The sequence below is a fragment of the Arachis hypogaea genome, chromosome 3 (genome assembly GCF_003086295.3).
Source record: "Arachis hypogaea cultivar Tifrunner chromosome 3, arahy.Tifrunner.gnm2.J5K5, whole genome shotgun sequence".
NCBI classification, from domain to species: Eukaryota; Viridiplantae; Streptophyta; class Magnoliopsida; order Fabales; family Fabaceae; genus Arachis; species Arachis hypogaea.
Genome location: NC_092038.1, coordinates 7,864,087 through 7,878,140, shown reverse-complemented (window position 1 = coordinate 7,878,140; position 14,054 = coordinate 7,864,087). Strand labels below are relative to the sequence as shown.

Here is a 14,054-nt window from a genome sequence, read left to right as displayed (position 1 = left end):
ATCAGCATGACAACATAATGGAACTCTTAATAGCTAATACATCCTATAAATGGGATTTGTCTATCTACCTATAGAGTTACTCGGTCAATCTAATATTCTATATACTATGGTAATATTGGAATACAAGAGAAACTTCAGAAGATAAAAATATATGAAATGTGCCAAATCATATGCAAAAGGAGTGAACTGAAAAACATAGAAAGAAACTATGAAATAAAAGTAAGACAGGAACAGGGCTTCAATGAAATCCAATGTATTATCATCTTAGCTTTCTCTTTAATAAAATTGGATCTCATTGAGACTGTCAAAGGATACACTAGATTCAAGTACAAAAGGTCTCATGAGGCTCGATGAGACCATCAAAGGATATCAAATACAAATAGCATGTACCACAATATACAAACCAACATTTTTTCTATTGGGGAAAGGTAAATACAATTTAAGTGTCTAGTGGAACAAAAGTTACAACAATAAACTAAAATTTCACTTTGGAGATTTATGCTCAATGAAATGATACCTGCTAAGGTTGACAGATGTTAAGCCTGCTTGCTTAAGCTGAATAAAACAAAACCACTTAGATGTTCAGGTTGGTGTCAAATGTTGTCCGATGTACCCCATTCAATTTGTACCTTTTGTCAAAACCTATTTAATTTCAGAAGCTTCACCCCAATTCTATTGATTCACACAAAAACATTGTAGGACTCATTGGAATGTCTAACATCTTCAGCTAATTTATGCTAGACCCAGCTTGATGTGTGTTCTCAAAACCACCAGGGACAAACACAGGAAGCTGATTTGAAATTGAATCCCTTCTATATCTTGTTTCCTGGGGAATGCTTACTCCTGTGCTATCTTGGCTCTCTAAATGTCTTTCATTTTTTAAACCATCCTTAACAGGGAGACTCAAAAGTGGACCACCAAAAAATATAGAATCTCCTGTATATGTCAGATTCTGTGCATGATGCACCGGAGACTTGAGTGCAGATGATGTCTCTTGTGCAGGAATCACTGGTTTTCTTGCAGCATTACTTGTCTCAGCATTAAAAGTTGCCAAGTCTGAACGCACAGATGGCCTATTTCGAGGTTCTGAGGGCAATAAAGGAACAGATACATATCTGCCAGCTTCTTGATCCCAAATGACAGAAGTCCTTCGCACATCTCTTAGAATGGAAGTGCCGGAAGCTGAAAGCAACAATGGATCATTATTGGCTCCCCTCTGTGTTATCCTTCCATCAAATCCAAGAGGATTAGATATGGGGTTCCTGAAGTTGGACAAAGTTGGTTTAGAAGTTAAAGGACGTTCAGGCACCAAGCTAGGGATCAAGGTACCTGGCTTAGGGCCACCTAAGCCATGACCCCGCGGTAGAGGGCTAAGTGTAACTGCCTCATGGACATGGCTTGGACTGCTAAAGCTACTCATACTCTGAGTCCCAGTTTCATACTCATCACGACTGCCTAGACTAGGAGCAATAGAACCTCTCACCGGAGACAATCTCAACTCATTTTTAATTCCTTTATTAGTTCCTGTGTCTGCACTCAAACTACTTCTGACACTCATGTTGCCACTAGAGCTTAATTCTGGATCTGCTAGACGGTTATTATCTACAGGTCGCAAAACTGAAGAAGATGCCCTGGCTTTTGCTGCTGCTTTCATTGCTTCTTGTGAATCCAACTTAGCAAGCTTCCAAGCACTAATACGAACAGCCCTTTTTGGCATTTTTGGCCCTGTCTCTGCATTACCAGCTGCATCTGGATCAACAGTTGATGGTAGCATTCCAGGATCCAAGTGAGGAACAACTTCATCCTAAAAAACCCATGATTAAGGCAAGTCCATAAATCAAGGCATAACAAGAAACAACTAATAATTCTCATGCTGAAATCTACACTATTAAGGTTGATGTTAAAACTTTGGGGTTCTGGCAAGCTACTGTTACATCCATTTCCTCAGGGGTCGACGATCTTTTAACCATACTGTTTAAGGGGTGGCTTGTTCAAGATGCTGAACAACAAAGTTTTATTTTGGAAAAACACCATCATTATGGAAATGTACATGCAGTAGAAAAATTACGCCAATCCATTGAGATATGGTATGCTACAAGTGAATATACACAGGCATAACATTAACCCTTAAGTTTTATGGCAATACCAAGCATAGCCAAACGAGAAATGTTCTTGATGCTTTGCTTATTGCACATAGTCCTTAATAAAGTTTTTCACATTAAAGATTTATAAAGCCAACAAGCCCTTCAGGTGGTTTTCTTTAAATACATCAGTAAATATAGAGATGAGAATAAGTTTCAATCCCATGTACCTGATAATCCACAAATACTCTGGGAGGGGTACACCAAGCCCCTTTGTACTGCAAACCCAAAGAACTTCCTCCACTTACTCCAGTTGTGGCTGAGCCTGTTGGAGAGTAAAGTACATTAGGCAAATCCCCATCATAAGATGCTGCTGCAGGTCCTTCACTCATAGCTCTCATTGCCACAACATACTCGTAGGTTGTGATACCCTGTCCAATTGGGAAAACAAAGTCACATGAGAGTGCTAGCTACTTGAAAAATGGCCCTCTAGTTATACATAAGTTTGTTAAAACACCAAAAATGTTCCGTAAGGTCCACTGCTTAGAGTTACCTCAACCAAATTGGATTAGTTGAGCAGTATAGAACCATGTATGAAAGAATGGGGTTAAGAAGACAAAGAACAGGAAAACAACCTCAGATTCTCAGCAACTGAATCACTGACCTTCCTGATTAGTATCATGTGGAAAAAGAAAAGTTCACTCAAAGGCACAAGAGCTAAGATAGAAACTGCAGTACATACAACCTATACAAATTGAACAAAAAATCATGAGAGATTGTTATATATAGTTTATAATAACCATTTTCTGTATGTCACATCCAATATAAAACATGAATAAATACATACCACAACTGTTGCAAATGGTGGACGAGAGAACCCATTTCCAAGTCTATCAACAATTTCAGATTCCATTCCTCTTTTATTAACAAAGAAACGCACAAGAACGGCAATACCCACTCCAGCTTCAAGAACAAGCTGAAACGTAGCGGAATAATGTACAAAAGGAATTATTAAGCACCAAAAGAAAATTATTGGTTTTCAAAGAATAAAAATTTATTGGATCACTATACATACCCACATAAGACTGAAGGCCATGAGAGCAATAAAAGAAATGTAATTTTTTTGACCCACACAGTTGTTAAGCCACTGCAGTAATGTGATGTATCAAGTGAAGCTCGATGTTGAAAAATAAATGATGAAAATGATACTAAAATTTTAGATTATTCCAAAATGTTACAAAGTACTCCAAGCATACCCGACAATGGTGATCAAAGCCATCGACACACTTATCACAACTTCTACAATGTTTACTGAACTTGCGCACCTGTAGCATAGGAACAAATGGAATAAATAAGGAACCAGTGTGACAGGCATCAGAATTCATCAGCATCTCTCGCTCAAAATTTCCAAGAAAGTAGAAGTCTCAAATGTAGAATTGCACCACAAATACAAATAGGTAGGAAGTTTCAATGAAATTTACAGAAAAAATAGAGATATTACTTAAGAGAAGAGAAGAGAGAAAAATGATGTTACTAGATGCGGTTAGAAGAGAGAAAATTAAAGACAAACAAATAAAATGAATTCATCAAAAACCATAACTCCACCCGATGAAGTACAAAGGCTCCCAACTTCAATCATATTGTACAAAATGGTTTAATATCATCTTCAATCTTCATTTTCCAAGATCAAGTCCACAAATGATGGTATTTCTAAAAGAAGAAAATTTCAATCTAATTTTGAAGATTATCCATAATGCCCCATAAGATTTGGATTTAAATGGTTTGTTTATAGATCATTCCCCACCTAGTCACTGGCGGAGCTTTTGTGGACAATGGGAGGTCATGGCCCCCCCAAACATTTTGTAAAATATTTAGTAGTAGTACTACAGATAACATAACAAGCTCATTTGCCTAATGTCTTATGTAACAATTTAAGCGTACATGTGTTCAACTCTTCACCCATTCACTCAATACTTATTTTAATTCAACATGATGGACTATTGGGCTAACTGAAAAGGCTCATCATGATCATAATCATTACAATAATTGATTTTATGTTTCATTGGTTTTTAAGGAACAAGACGGAAGAATACTTTTTCATGGATAATTTAGTTATTTATATTAGAAAAAATACCAAAAAAAATTTGTTCTAATTCAATTATTAAAGATTTTAAGCCACTTAAAATTTGAAGAGTACCACTTTAAGATATTTTATAATATTTATCTTTAAAATAATTCATTTATTATCATGGTAATGACAAAAGGAAAAGTCTAGGAGGCCAGCAATTTTATTGCATTTTGGCCAGCATGTAACCAACAGAGAAAGGTGAGCCATTGGATGAAATCTCACACCAATCTCACACCATCAAACCATCATTGATGGCTAGTTGATGGCTACCAATCACAAATGTTGCTGGCCCCCTAGCATTGCTCATGACAAAATATTGAAAATTGTGATATTTAAAAATTGTTTCTATATAATTTGTTACGTATTTTTTTTGTTAAAATTGTATGCCCTCTCAAAAAAATTTTTCAAGCTCAGCCACTGCACCTAGTGGAATAAGACTTTGATGTTGTTTATAGACATGAACAACAATAGGACACATAGTGGTGTCTGATTCATGTACTTGACCCTACTTAATGGGAAAATAACTGATGCTGGTGTTGTTGTTCATAATATCCCCATGTCTTAATATTGTGTTCATGACGTACATGTACGTGGTTAAAATGCAAGTAACAGGCAATGCAAAGGATCCCAATAACAACTAAAATTAAGAAGTAAAGGAAATAACTGAAATTTAATACTATTAAGCTATGTGCCAAAGACTGCAATGGAATACCTCGGCATCACACAGAGTGCAGAACAATGCATCGTCACCACCACCCTGCTCATCCGCTGTTGTGTCTTGTTTCCGGCAATCTCCGTGTGTAAATAATATACATAAAATTCCTCCAAATACATCACATGAGTTTCTGCTATGTTGTGTCCTTGAATCATCTGCTCTCTCAATGTCTTCAACAGAGCTTTTCTTGCTAGCATTTGCCACAGACCTTTTGGAAGCAACAGATGATGGGGAATATTCCTCTCCAGCAACAAAGTCATCATGTTCAGAAGCTTGATGCTTCATCAAACCATGGGCTGAGTCAAATCTATTTCCCACTCGAGGGTCGAATTTCGACATTATGCCTGGATCTGCAGGGTTAATTGCAGTACATCTGATGTAAAGAATAAAAACAACCAGTGCCTGCAATGCCCAAGAATGCGACAATCTAAGCCTTCCCTCAAACTAAGTAAATAATGATAATAAATCATGCAGAATGATTAAAAGTCGGTTCACATACCACAGGAGAGTAAACAGCAATGAAGGTGTATTCCAGTATATGACCTCCAAGGAAGGGAACAAGGAAAGCATAGAAGGCAATTACCAGCAAGCAGAATACAGTGATGGCAACAACCTATTCATGAAAGAATCAACAATTTTAATAAAAAGAAGTTGACATGCCAGCAAGGCTGCAACTGGTTAAATACAAATCATAGTGCTTTAATGTACTCTAACATAGAATTCTATTTATTTAAGGATCACTACTATTTTTTTCCAGCACAAGTAGCACTTAATCAAGAAACATAAAACCAGTTACTTTACACATTACTGTAAATGTTCAACACCAATGACACCCATCTAATATGCCAATGTGTTGGTCGTCTTGTCTACCTCGCCCAAAATAAGATCACAGATTCTGTTCTGCATCATATCACTTATCAACCCAGCCACAAAAATCCCAATACACTATAAAATAACACAAAACAAGACCCTTGAAAGCTGTATGTCTGGTCTTCACCCTTTAAGCATGGATGCAATCCCCATTATAATTAATGGTTGTTAACATTATTCCAATTTTTCTAAACTGCTTCTTTTCAATTTTCCGAAAAAGCCAATATAGTAAATCAATAAGTTTCTCCAAACATAAATTCTCCAATTTTATTAATTTGTTCCCTTCAAAATTCAAAAACCTCGTATCGAGGGCATAACAGAACCTCCACAAAGTAGCTAAAATAGAAATGCATAAAAAAAAATTAGGCGATCAGATAAATTGAGCAATAAATTGACAGGATCGAGCTAGAGAGAGTGAAGATAACAGTGAATTAAGAAGCAATTGCATGAATCCCTAAGAAAAAAGGGACGATTGGGAACAAATGAGAGAAGAAGAGGTGAGAAATTAAGACCTGAAAAGTGTGTGCGGGTAATTGCCAGCCATGTTTTCTGACCATGTTGCTGAAAAAAATGGATTGGGAATTTGAGAAGGGGAAAAAGGCGCCACCTTTGAGGTACAGATTGAGCTGACAGTCAACGGAGTCAACGACGGAGTGAGTGTACCCTAAGAAGGTTCAACCTGCAAGCGCGCGCACTTTACTTCACTTGCTATTTGCAGAGAATGAGTTACCAATGTCCAAAGGGAAAATACACGGACCCGAAATACAATAATGTTAATCTTTTAATTCTTAGGTAATGCATCAATTCCGTTGTCGTCCAGCGGTTAGGATATCTGGTTTTCACCCAGGAGACCCGGGTTCGATTCCCGGCAACGGAATTATTTATTAAGTCACTGGATATATTGGTTTTTTCTTATATTTTAAAGAAATTATAAGTCACTGGATATATTGGTTTTTTCTTATATTTTAAAGAAATTATTAAAAATTTGATTGAAAATAATGAAAAAATTTTCGTGAGACCGAAGGGTCTAACTTAAAAATCATTGGATTGGAGAGTCAATTTGATCTAAAAAGAATTATTCCCTTAAAAAAAACAAATAAGAAAAGTTTAAATCAATTTTTGGTTGCTAATATATTGTAGATGTGTACCTGTATGGCTGATGCTGTGTTTTATTGTGTCAAAATAGTAAAGAACAGAGATCCAAGCATTTGATTGCTGTACAGACTAATTCTATTTGGATATTATTTTTAAGATTAATATAAAGAGAGATGAGGGAAAAAAAAACATGTTTAGTTGTTAAGACAGAGACAAAGATGAGTAAGTCACCACCTCACTATTCGGAAAAATTTAGGTGTTGATTAAATTATTTTTAAAACAAAAATATTATATACAATAAAAAATTAGTTACTAAATTAATTATTATAAATAATATAATTTGTTTTTTATATTTTATACAAATAACTAATTTGACAAATGATTTTTTGTATACATGTAATATAGTTATTTTTAAAAATTAAAATGACAAAATATTTTTAAAAAATTTAAAAAGTGAAAAATAATAAAAGAAATATGTTTCTACAAGTGATAAACAAGTTAGATACTTAATCCAAATTTTCATGATAGCATTTAGAGAACTATTTAAGGAGTGGATATACCACAGGTTATGATTAGAAAGCATATATGTCAAGCTGGAGAAGAAAATGTAAAACAAAAAATATGATTACTCACTTCTATTATTACCATTTTTACAGCTAAAGAAAATATTGTAAACTGTCTTTCTGTAACTATAAATTTTTTTGTCATTTCCTTAATTTATGTCTTTTTAGAGTCTTTAGTCTTTACCACTAAAGAGACTAAATATTAACTTTGTGATATTAATTTTTTAAATATTTTTTATAAAAAATATAAATTAAATATTAATTTTTGAAATTTTTAATGCATTTAATTCATTTGAAAAACAAAATTTTCCCCTTTCATAATCTTAACCAATGCCTTTTGCCTTAGGAGTGAGGACACTTTTTTACCTATTTTTTTTTTTTTCCAATATTGTGATGGAATAGAATTTAAACTTAAAAGTTTTATGCTCTTAGTGACAATACAGTAACTTTGCATTAGTTTTAGATAAACTATTTTTTTTTTAATTAAAATATTTTGTCCTAGTGACAATACAGTTACTTTTGCATTAGTTTTATGTATCATGGATTAATATTTCTTTCTTAAAATAAATATTTTCCCAAGTCTAAAAACATTGGAACACCTCTGTTTGTAAAACTATCACAGAACTTTCTTTGGAAGGAAAGTTATCAAACTTGAAGTTTAAACTTTAAAACAATTTCTAAAAATATCAATGTAATCAGTTGCTTAGAGAAGCAACATGAAATGTCAGTCTCAGCCACCATTATGGTAAAGAAAGTGATATTGAGGCCCAAAAGACCAGTCTACTTGGCCTTGGGCAAGGAATATTGAAACTGTAGGCTACTTGGAAGGCGTTTCAGAAGATGTAGAACCCTTTTCAACCACTTTGGTAGAAGTAGAAATAGCAGATTCTTCAGTTTCAACAAGCTTTCGTAGTTTCTCTTGAAGATTCTTTACTCTGTCTTCGGTTTTTCGAAGCTTTTTCCATCTATATGCAGTCCATAGACCAAAGCCACCATATACAACAATATAGGAAGCCCATACATAAGGGTAGGTTTCTGCATTCTCTTTGATTTTGAGATATTGTTTCTGCAATGAATCTATCAAGTTCACAGTAGAAAAGGCACTTGCTACTTGATCCTCAGTATTCAGGACCGGTGTGGCGGAACTTGTTGCTTGTGGCTGATTTACCATACTCTCTGACTGTAATATTCAGTTATCAATAATCTAATAGTTGCATAACCAATGACCCTTTTACAATCAAGCCCTATACAATAACATCAAAGCATAAACATACAACATGAGAAAAGATTTATTGTGCTGCTAATCAAGAGTCAACAGTCTTGTAAAGGAGAAACTGTAATGAGTATAGGTATTGCAACACTTAGTTTGGAATTTGTAAAATTTCTTATGACTCCTCCCCGATTACATCTCTTCTATCTGATTTATCTCTCTTTTCTCTACCAAATTTCCTCAATATGATTCTACTTTCACTATAATCCTCTAATCCTACTACTCGTAAAATTAATCTCATTACAGAAAAATATTTTCCTTTTTTCAAAATATAAAATTATCAATGATCAATAATATAACTTAGAAACAAAATTACAAAACAATATAACATGACTACAAAACCAAGTAAAAAACAACTAAACCGACATAAAATATTAATGAGTATAAAGTGAAACTTTAACCAGATGCATTCTCATAATATGGCTGCCACAATCTAAACTGAACTCACAATTAGCATTTTTATTTTCTCAAATTTGAAACTTTTCAACCATAAAACCAAGGGAATCAGCCATACAATCATTAAAACTTTTAAGACCAAACCAACATTAACACAAAAGAACAGTGTCATTTGCACCAAACAAAATTTTTTCAAATTACAAAAGACATGACAATTGACAAGTTAACAACCAAATAATCAACCACATTTTATCCTAAAACATTGCCAATCAGAATTAGAAAGTATATTGGAAAAATTGACAGTCCACATTAAAACTCACACCTCAAAAATCTGCAAATGAACCGGTAAAAGAAAAGTTTACAAGCCTTAACACTCATTTTATCAAACACCTCATGTGCAACACCCATCTTTGGCTTCTTCACCTAGTTTCGGTTGGCAATGATCGATTTGCAAGACAATACTAACAAAAAACATCCACACATGTATATGCAGCTTCTGAATTCTAAGCCTTTTGCAATTAAGAAAAATTAACACTATCGTATACCTATTAAAGCACACCAAATATCATCAAGTTTATGCAGTTTGTTTCATTGACCAGAACAAAACAAAGAAGAATGAACTAAAGTGAGTTAAGAAGCTTCGTCAAATACCTCGAATTGCAAAAGCTTGGATAAACCGGAAACGGTTAGGAATAGAAAGAGGTTGCAAAATTGGAGTATTAATATCACTCTAAGAAGCTAGAACACCATCTGATAGCTGCCCTGTTTGATACGTACATATAGAAAAATGCCCGATTAATTTGTGTATATTTATACATATTGATACATATTTTTTTAATTAAATTATTAACAGTCAACTTAAAATTCAAATTTATTTGTAATAGTATAATGAAAAATTTTTTTATGCCTAATACATATTTTTATAAATACTAATTTATTGGTAGCTAATTGAAATTTTAATGTATACGTATGTTTGCTTAAAGTAATAAGAAATTTGATAATAAATCAATAGCAATTAGCAATTAATCTAAAATTTTTTCCTCCATCTAATTCTAGTTTGAGTACGAGACTTTTAATCCCGAGAACACCTCTTCTCTGATTAAAGAATTATTAACAAAGAAAAGCATAATTTTAACTTTAAATTGAATAAAATAAGATATTTGTATTTTAGTCTTAAAGGTTTAAATTGAGTTTTAAGTTTATCCACGTCATTTTATTTATTTCATTTTATTTCGAATATTTTAAATATATTTTATTTTTGTGTTGGTAATATTTTTTCAACATATAATTTGTCGACAATGTAATTTATTGTCCGAAACTTTTTTTTCATAGAGCACGTAATCGAATTGAAGTGATAACTCTTAAGTTATAAAACTGGTAAAAGAGTTCTTTGTTAGAAACTCTCTAATAGTTGTAGTTGAGATTGAACTGATAATAAGTAGGATATAACATTATAATGCTCAAGTATGCAAATATTTAAGAGGTATACAAATTTTATAAATATAAAATGTAGATAATAATTTATAAAACGTATAAAAATCATATGCTGTATAAAGTGGCTCAGTTTTTTTGTATATTATAAATTAACGTGTGTTATTCAATGATATTTGGTTGGTATTGTGTATTACTTTGTTATGGATCTGCTTCAATTTTTTGAAAGAAACAAAATCTCTTTAACGTTTTGTGGGAGGGTGACTTGTATTTTTAATAAACAAAGCAAAATGACGTCGACGAATTGAATAATTTTTTTTTGAAAATTTGAAGGAAGAAAACGTTAGCAAAGTATGAATTTTTTTTAATTTTATTATAGGCAAAACGTCAGTGACGTTTTACTTGAAGATATATTTTTAAATTATTTTTTGGTCAAAACATTGTTGACGTATGAACTATTTGTACAATGTGTACAATGAACATTTCCCATACTATCTAGAATAACCAAGGATCGAACTCTTGACCTTTCGAATCTAATGCTCTAATACCATGTTATGATACCACTCATCCTAAAAGTTTTAGCTAATAAGAAAAAGTAACACTAATGGTTATATCTCTAATACTTCATAAACCTCCATTGTCCACATTGTACAAATATTCCATTGGCTCCTCATATTTTCCCTTTGTGAAAACGTCAGTGACGTTTTGTGTCGGAGGAATAAAAAAATATAAAAGTAACTATAAAAGAAGTTATGGATTGTGTTAAAACATAAAAATGGAGTATGAGACTAAAGTTTAAGTGAAGTAATGAGAACTTTGTTCTACAAAATGTTCTCAGTTTGAGAGAGTGAAAAAAATTTGTGAATGAGTGTGATGAGTGTATAAAATGGAGGGTTATATTAGTTTAAAAATATATTACAATGGTCAGATTTTATCTCATACACATGAAGGTGTGAGTCTTTTATGTGAGAATCTGTGTTAATGTTGTTCCTCTTTCAATAACATATGAAGGATTTAAGAGTGTACTTCCTCAAAGTGTAGATCATCAAGTGCAAAAAAGAGTCATAAATATTCTGTATAGGCAGCCTGCGCTAGTATTTGGCGATTTCGGCCAATTTCAAATAATGCATGTAACTGATGAAGCTAGTATGCAAAGAATATTTTTTTACCTATCATCAAACTAGAGCACAGACTTCACTTATCGAGTTGTATGTTGAGTTCGAAGAAATCGATGATGTTGACTTTCCAGAACCCAACATAGACTGGGTGGGTTATAATACTGAAAGCGATGAAGAGTTTGAAAGTAATTATGAAGTTGTTGGTCCAAGTGAAGATGTAGAGGAAGATGAGATAATGGTTGAAAGAGATGTAGCTGATGTTGCAAATGCACTAACCGAACAACATCCAGATGGAGAGCCATCTTTTATGCATGCTTTGAATCTTAATGCCATGCATGCATCAAAATTTTCTGAATACGTCAATACAGGTAATTTTGTTGTTGTTGTTGTTATTTACTTTTTTAATATTAGTAATATTATTATTTGTTTTGCTTTTATGTTAGTATTATTTTTATTTTTTAAATTGTTATTACTATTTATTGTTCTCATTATTATTATTATTATTATTAATAGAATATTATTTATATTTATTTTTGTTTTATTATTGGTTTAGTCCCAGCAGTTGTAGACTTGTAGCTGCCGGTGAATTTGCCGTTGGAATGAAGTTTAACTCTAGAGAGGCTGTTATTGCATTAGTTAAAGAGTATACCATTCGAAAAGGAGTTGATTACAAGGTATATGAATCAGAACCAACAACATTCTATGCTAAATGCGTACAGTACGGAACAAGTTGTGATTGACTTATCAGAGTTAGTCTTATGAAAAGACAATATTGTTGAGTGATAAGGAGATACAATGGTAGTCACACGTGCACCAGAAGTACCATATCTCAGGATCATGCTAAACTGGACTCTGAAACAATTGCAGAAGCGATAAAGCCATTAGTTGAAACTGACCCGTCCATAAAGGTGAAATTTGTCATTACTGAAGTACAATCGAAGTTCAACTACATGATAAGTTATCGTAAAGCATGGTTGGCCAAGCAAAAGACAGTGGAGAAAACATTTGGTGGGTGAGAATCTTCATATGAAGCTTTGCCCCAATGGTTTGAAGCAATTGATGCAAAAGAACCATCATCAGCTGTTGAGTATGAAACTGCATATGGCTATCGAGGGGATGAGTTAGTTGAAGATCTCCGGATTCTGACACGAGTCTTCTGGACTTTCTGCCCATGCATTAAAGCATTCAGAAGTTGCAAGCCAGTGGTTCAGATTAACGGCACACATTTGTATGAAAAGTATAAAGGAGTTCTTTTAATTGCAGTATCACAAGATGGCAATGGAAATATCGTGCCTCTTTTACTAAATAAACTACTAATTATTAACTACTACAATAAACATAAAAATTACTTACATATACAGAATATCAAAGATATTTTACAATATGATCTTCAGCACGTATGATGTCACATTTTTCCATTTTCCTCTTTTTTAAATACTGCATTAAAAAGAATATATTTGAATAATTAAAATATTTTTTTAAATATTTGAAATGAATGAAAATTTATTATTAATATATCTTTAATAATTCTATTTTTTTATAAAAAACACATTCTAAAATAAAACCAAAATTAAATCTATCCTAAAAATTAATAGTAATAAAAATAACGTAACTATAATTAATTCTATTTTCTAATAATAGTTCAAATTTAACTAAAAGATATTTCAACCAAAACTAGCATCACTAAAAGCATGAATTAATAATAATTGAAACTAATATTTTATGTAAATTAAAAAAATTAAAATAATTTTTAAATACCTTTTATAATAATTCAGATTTAATTAAATATTTCAAGTAAAACTAAAATATAAATTAATAATTACTGAAACTAATATTTTACGTAAGTTAAAAAATTTTCTAAAAATGATTAACAAATTCTTTTTTTATTTTGTTTTTTAAATTAATAAAGTTATAAATCAATTATAAAGTAAAAAAATTTCTTAGAAAAAAAAAGACCAAACATATATTAATAATAATCAATTATTAATATATATCAATTATTAATATATAACTAATTCTGTTTTTCAAAATAGCTATTTTAAATTTTAAAAAATACTAATCTAACCTAACGCTAACAATAATTAATTTACTAAAACTAATCCTAACATTAACTAACTAACACCTATACTAACGCGGGTACTACTACTAACAATGAATTAACTTACCATTAATTAATAGTAAAATAACTTAAAAAAATTACAAAATCTTAGTCTATTTTTTAAAAAATTTTATTCATACTTTCAGTTTAAAAAAAAAAGCAATCACTAAAGCATTTACTTAAATAACTAAGTAAATAACTTTGGTTTAGTTGTGGTGACTGATCCTCAGTATAGGTGCTGTCATTTTACTTTGTGGATTTCCTTATTTTTGGTGGGGTAAGATTGATA

At 32.0% G+C, this 14,054-nt stretch overlaps 1 protein-coding gene, 1 long non-coding RNA gene and 1 other non-coding gene across 6 annotated transcripts; 1 reads left to right on the top strand and 2 right to left on the bottom strand.

Moving 5' to 3' along the window:
* Positions 1–237: 237 nt before the first annotated feature.
* On the bottom strand, positions 238–6,560 carry LOC112789245 (probable protein S-acyltransferase 19). Of its 4 annotated transcripts, none has more exons than XM_025831053.3 (9): positions 6,307–6,560; positions 5,424–5,537; positions 4,922–5,326; positions 3,338–3,406; positions 3,157–3,228; positions 2,929–3,057; positions 2,746–2,826; positions 2,312–2,512; positions 238–1,804 (listed from the first exon to the last, which is right to left on the bottom strand). In XM_025831053.3, the coding sequence occupies exons 1-9, from the start codon at positions 6,349–6,351 to the stop codon at positions 728–730; spliced, it is 2,193 nt and encodes a 730-aa protein (XP_025686838.1). In that variant the 5' UTR covers positions 6,352–6,560; the 3' UTR covers positions 238–727. The 4 variants fall into 4 exon arrangements, with proteins under 4 accessions (XP_025686838.1, XP_072088402.1, XP_025686839.1 ...); XM_072232301.1 differs by having other exon boundaries at positions 4,922–5,274; positions 6,307–6,510; XM_025831054.3 differs by lacking the exon at positions 3,157–3,228 and having other exon boundaries at positions 6,307–6,559.
* Positions 6,561–6,599: 39 nt separating this feature from the next.
* On the top strand, positions 6,600–6,671 carry TRNAE-UUC (transfer RNA glutamic acid (anticodon UUC)). The gene has a single exon. It is a non-coding gene; the product is annotated as a tRNA-Glu (tRNA).
* A 1,331-nt stretch (positions 6,672–8,002) lies between these two features.
* On the bottom strand, positions 8,003–9,897 carry LOC112789244 (uncharacterized). The gene is made up of 2 exons (XR_003196217.3): positions 9,770–9,897; positions 8,003–8,696 (listed from the first exon to the last, which is right to left on the bottom strand). It is a non-coding gene; the product is annotated as an uncharacterized lncRNA (long non-coding RNA).
* Positions 9,898–14,054: the final 4,157 nt, after the last annotated feature.

Coding starts and splice junctions, on each gene's coding strand:
- LOC112789245 (XM_025831053.3), bottom strand. CDS start 6,351: ATGGTCAGAAAACATGGCTGGCAATTACCCGCACACACTTTTCAG. Junction 3,229..3,337: donor GCTTTGATCACCATTGTCGG/GTATGCTTGGAG, acceptor ACATTACTGCAG/TGGCTTAACAACTGTGTGGG. Junction 2,513..2,745: donor ACATGATACTAATCAGGAAG/GTCAGTGATTCA, acceptor CCAATTGGACAG/GGTATCACAACCTACGAGTA.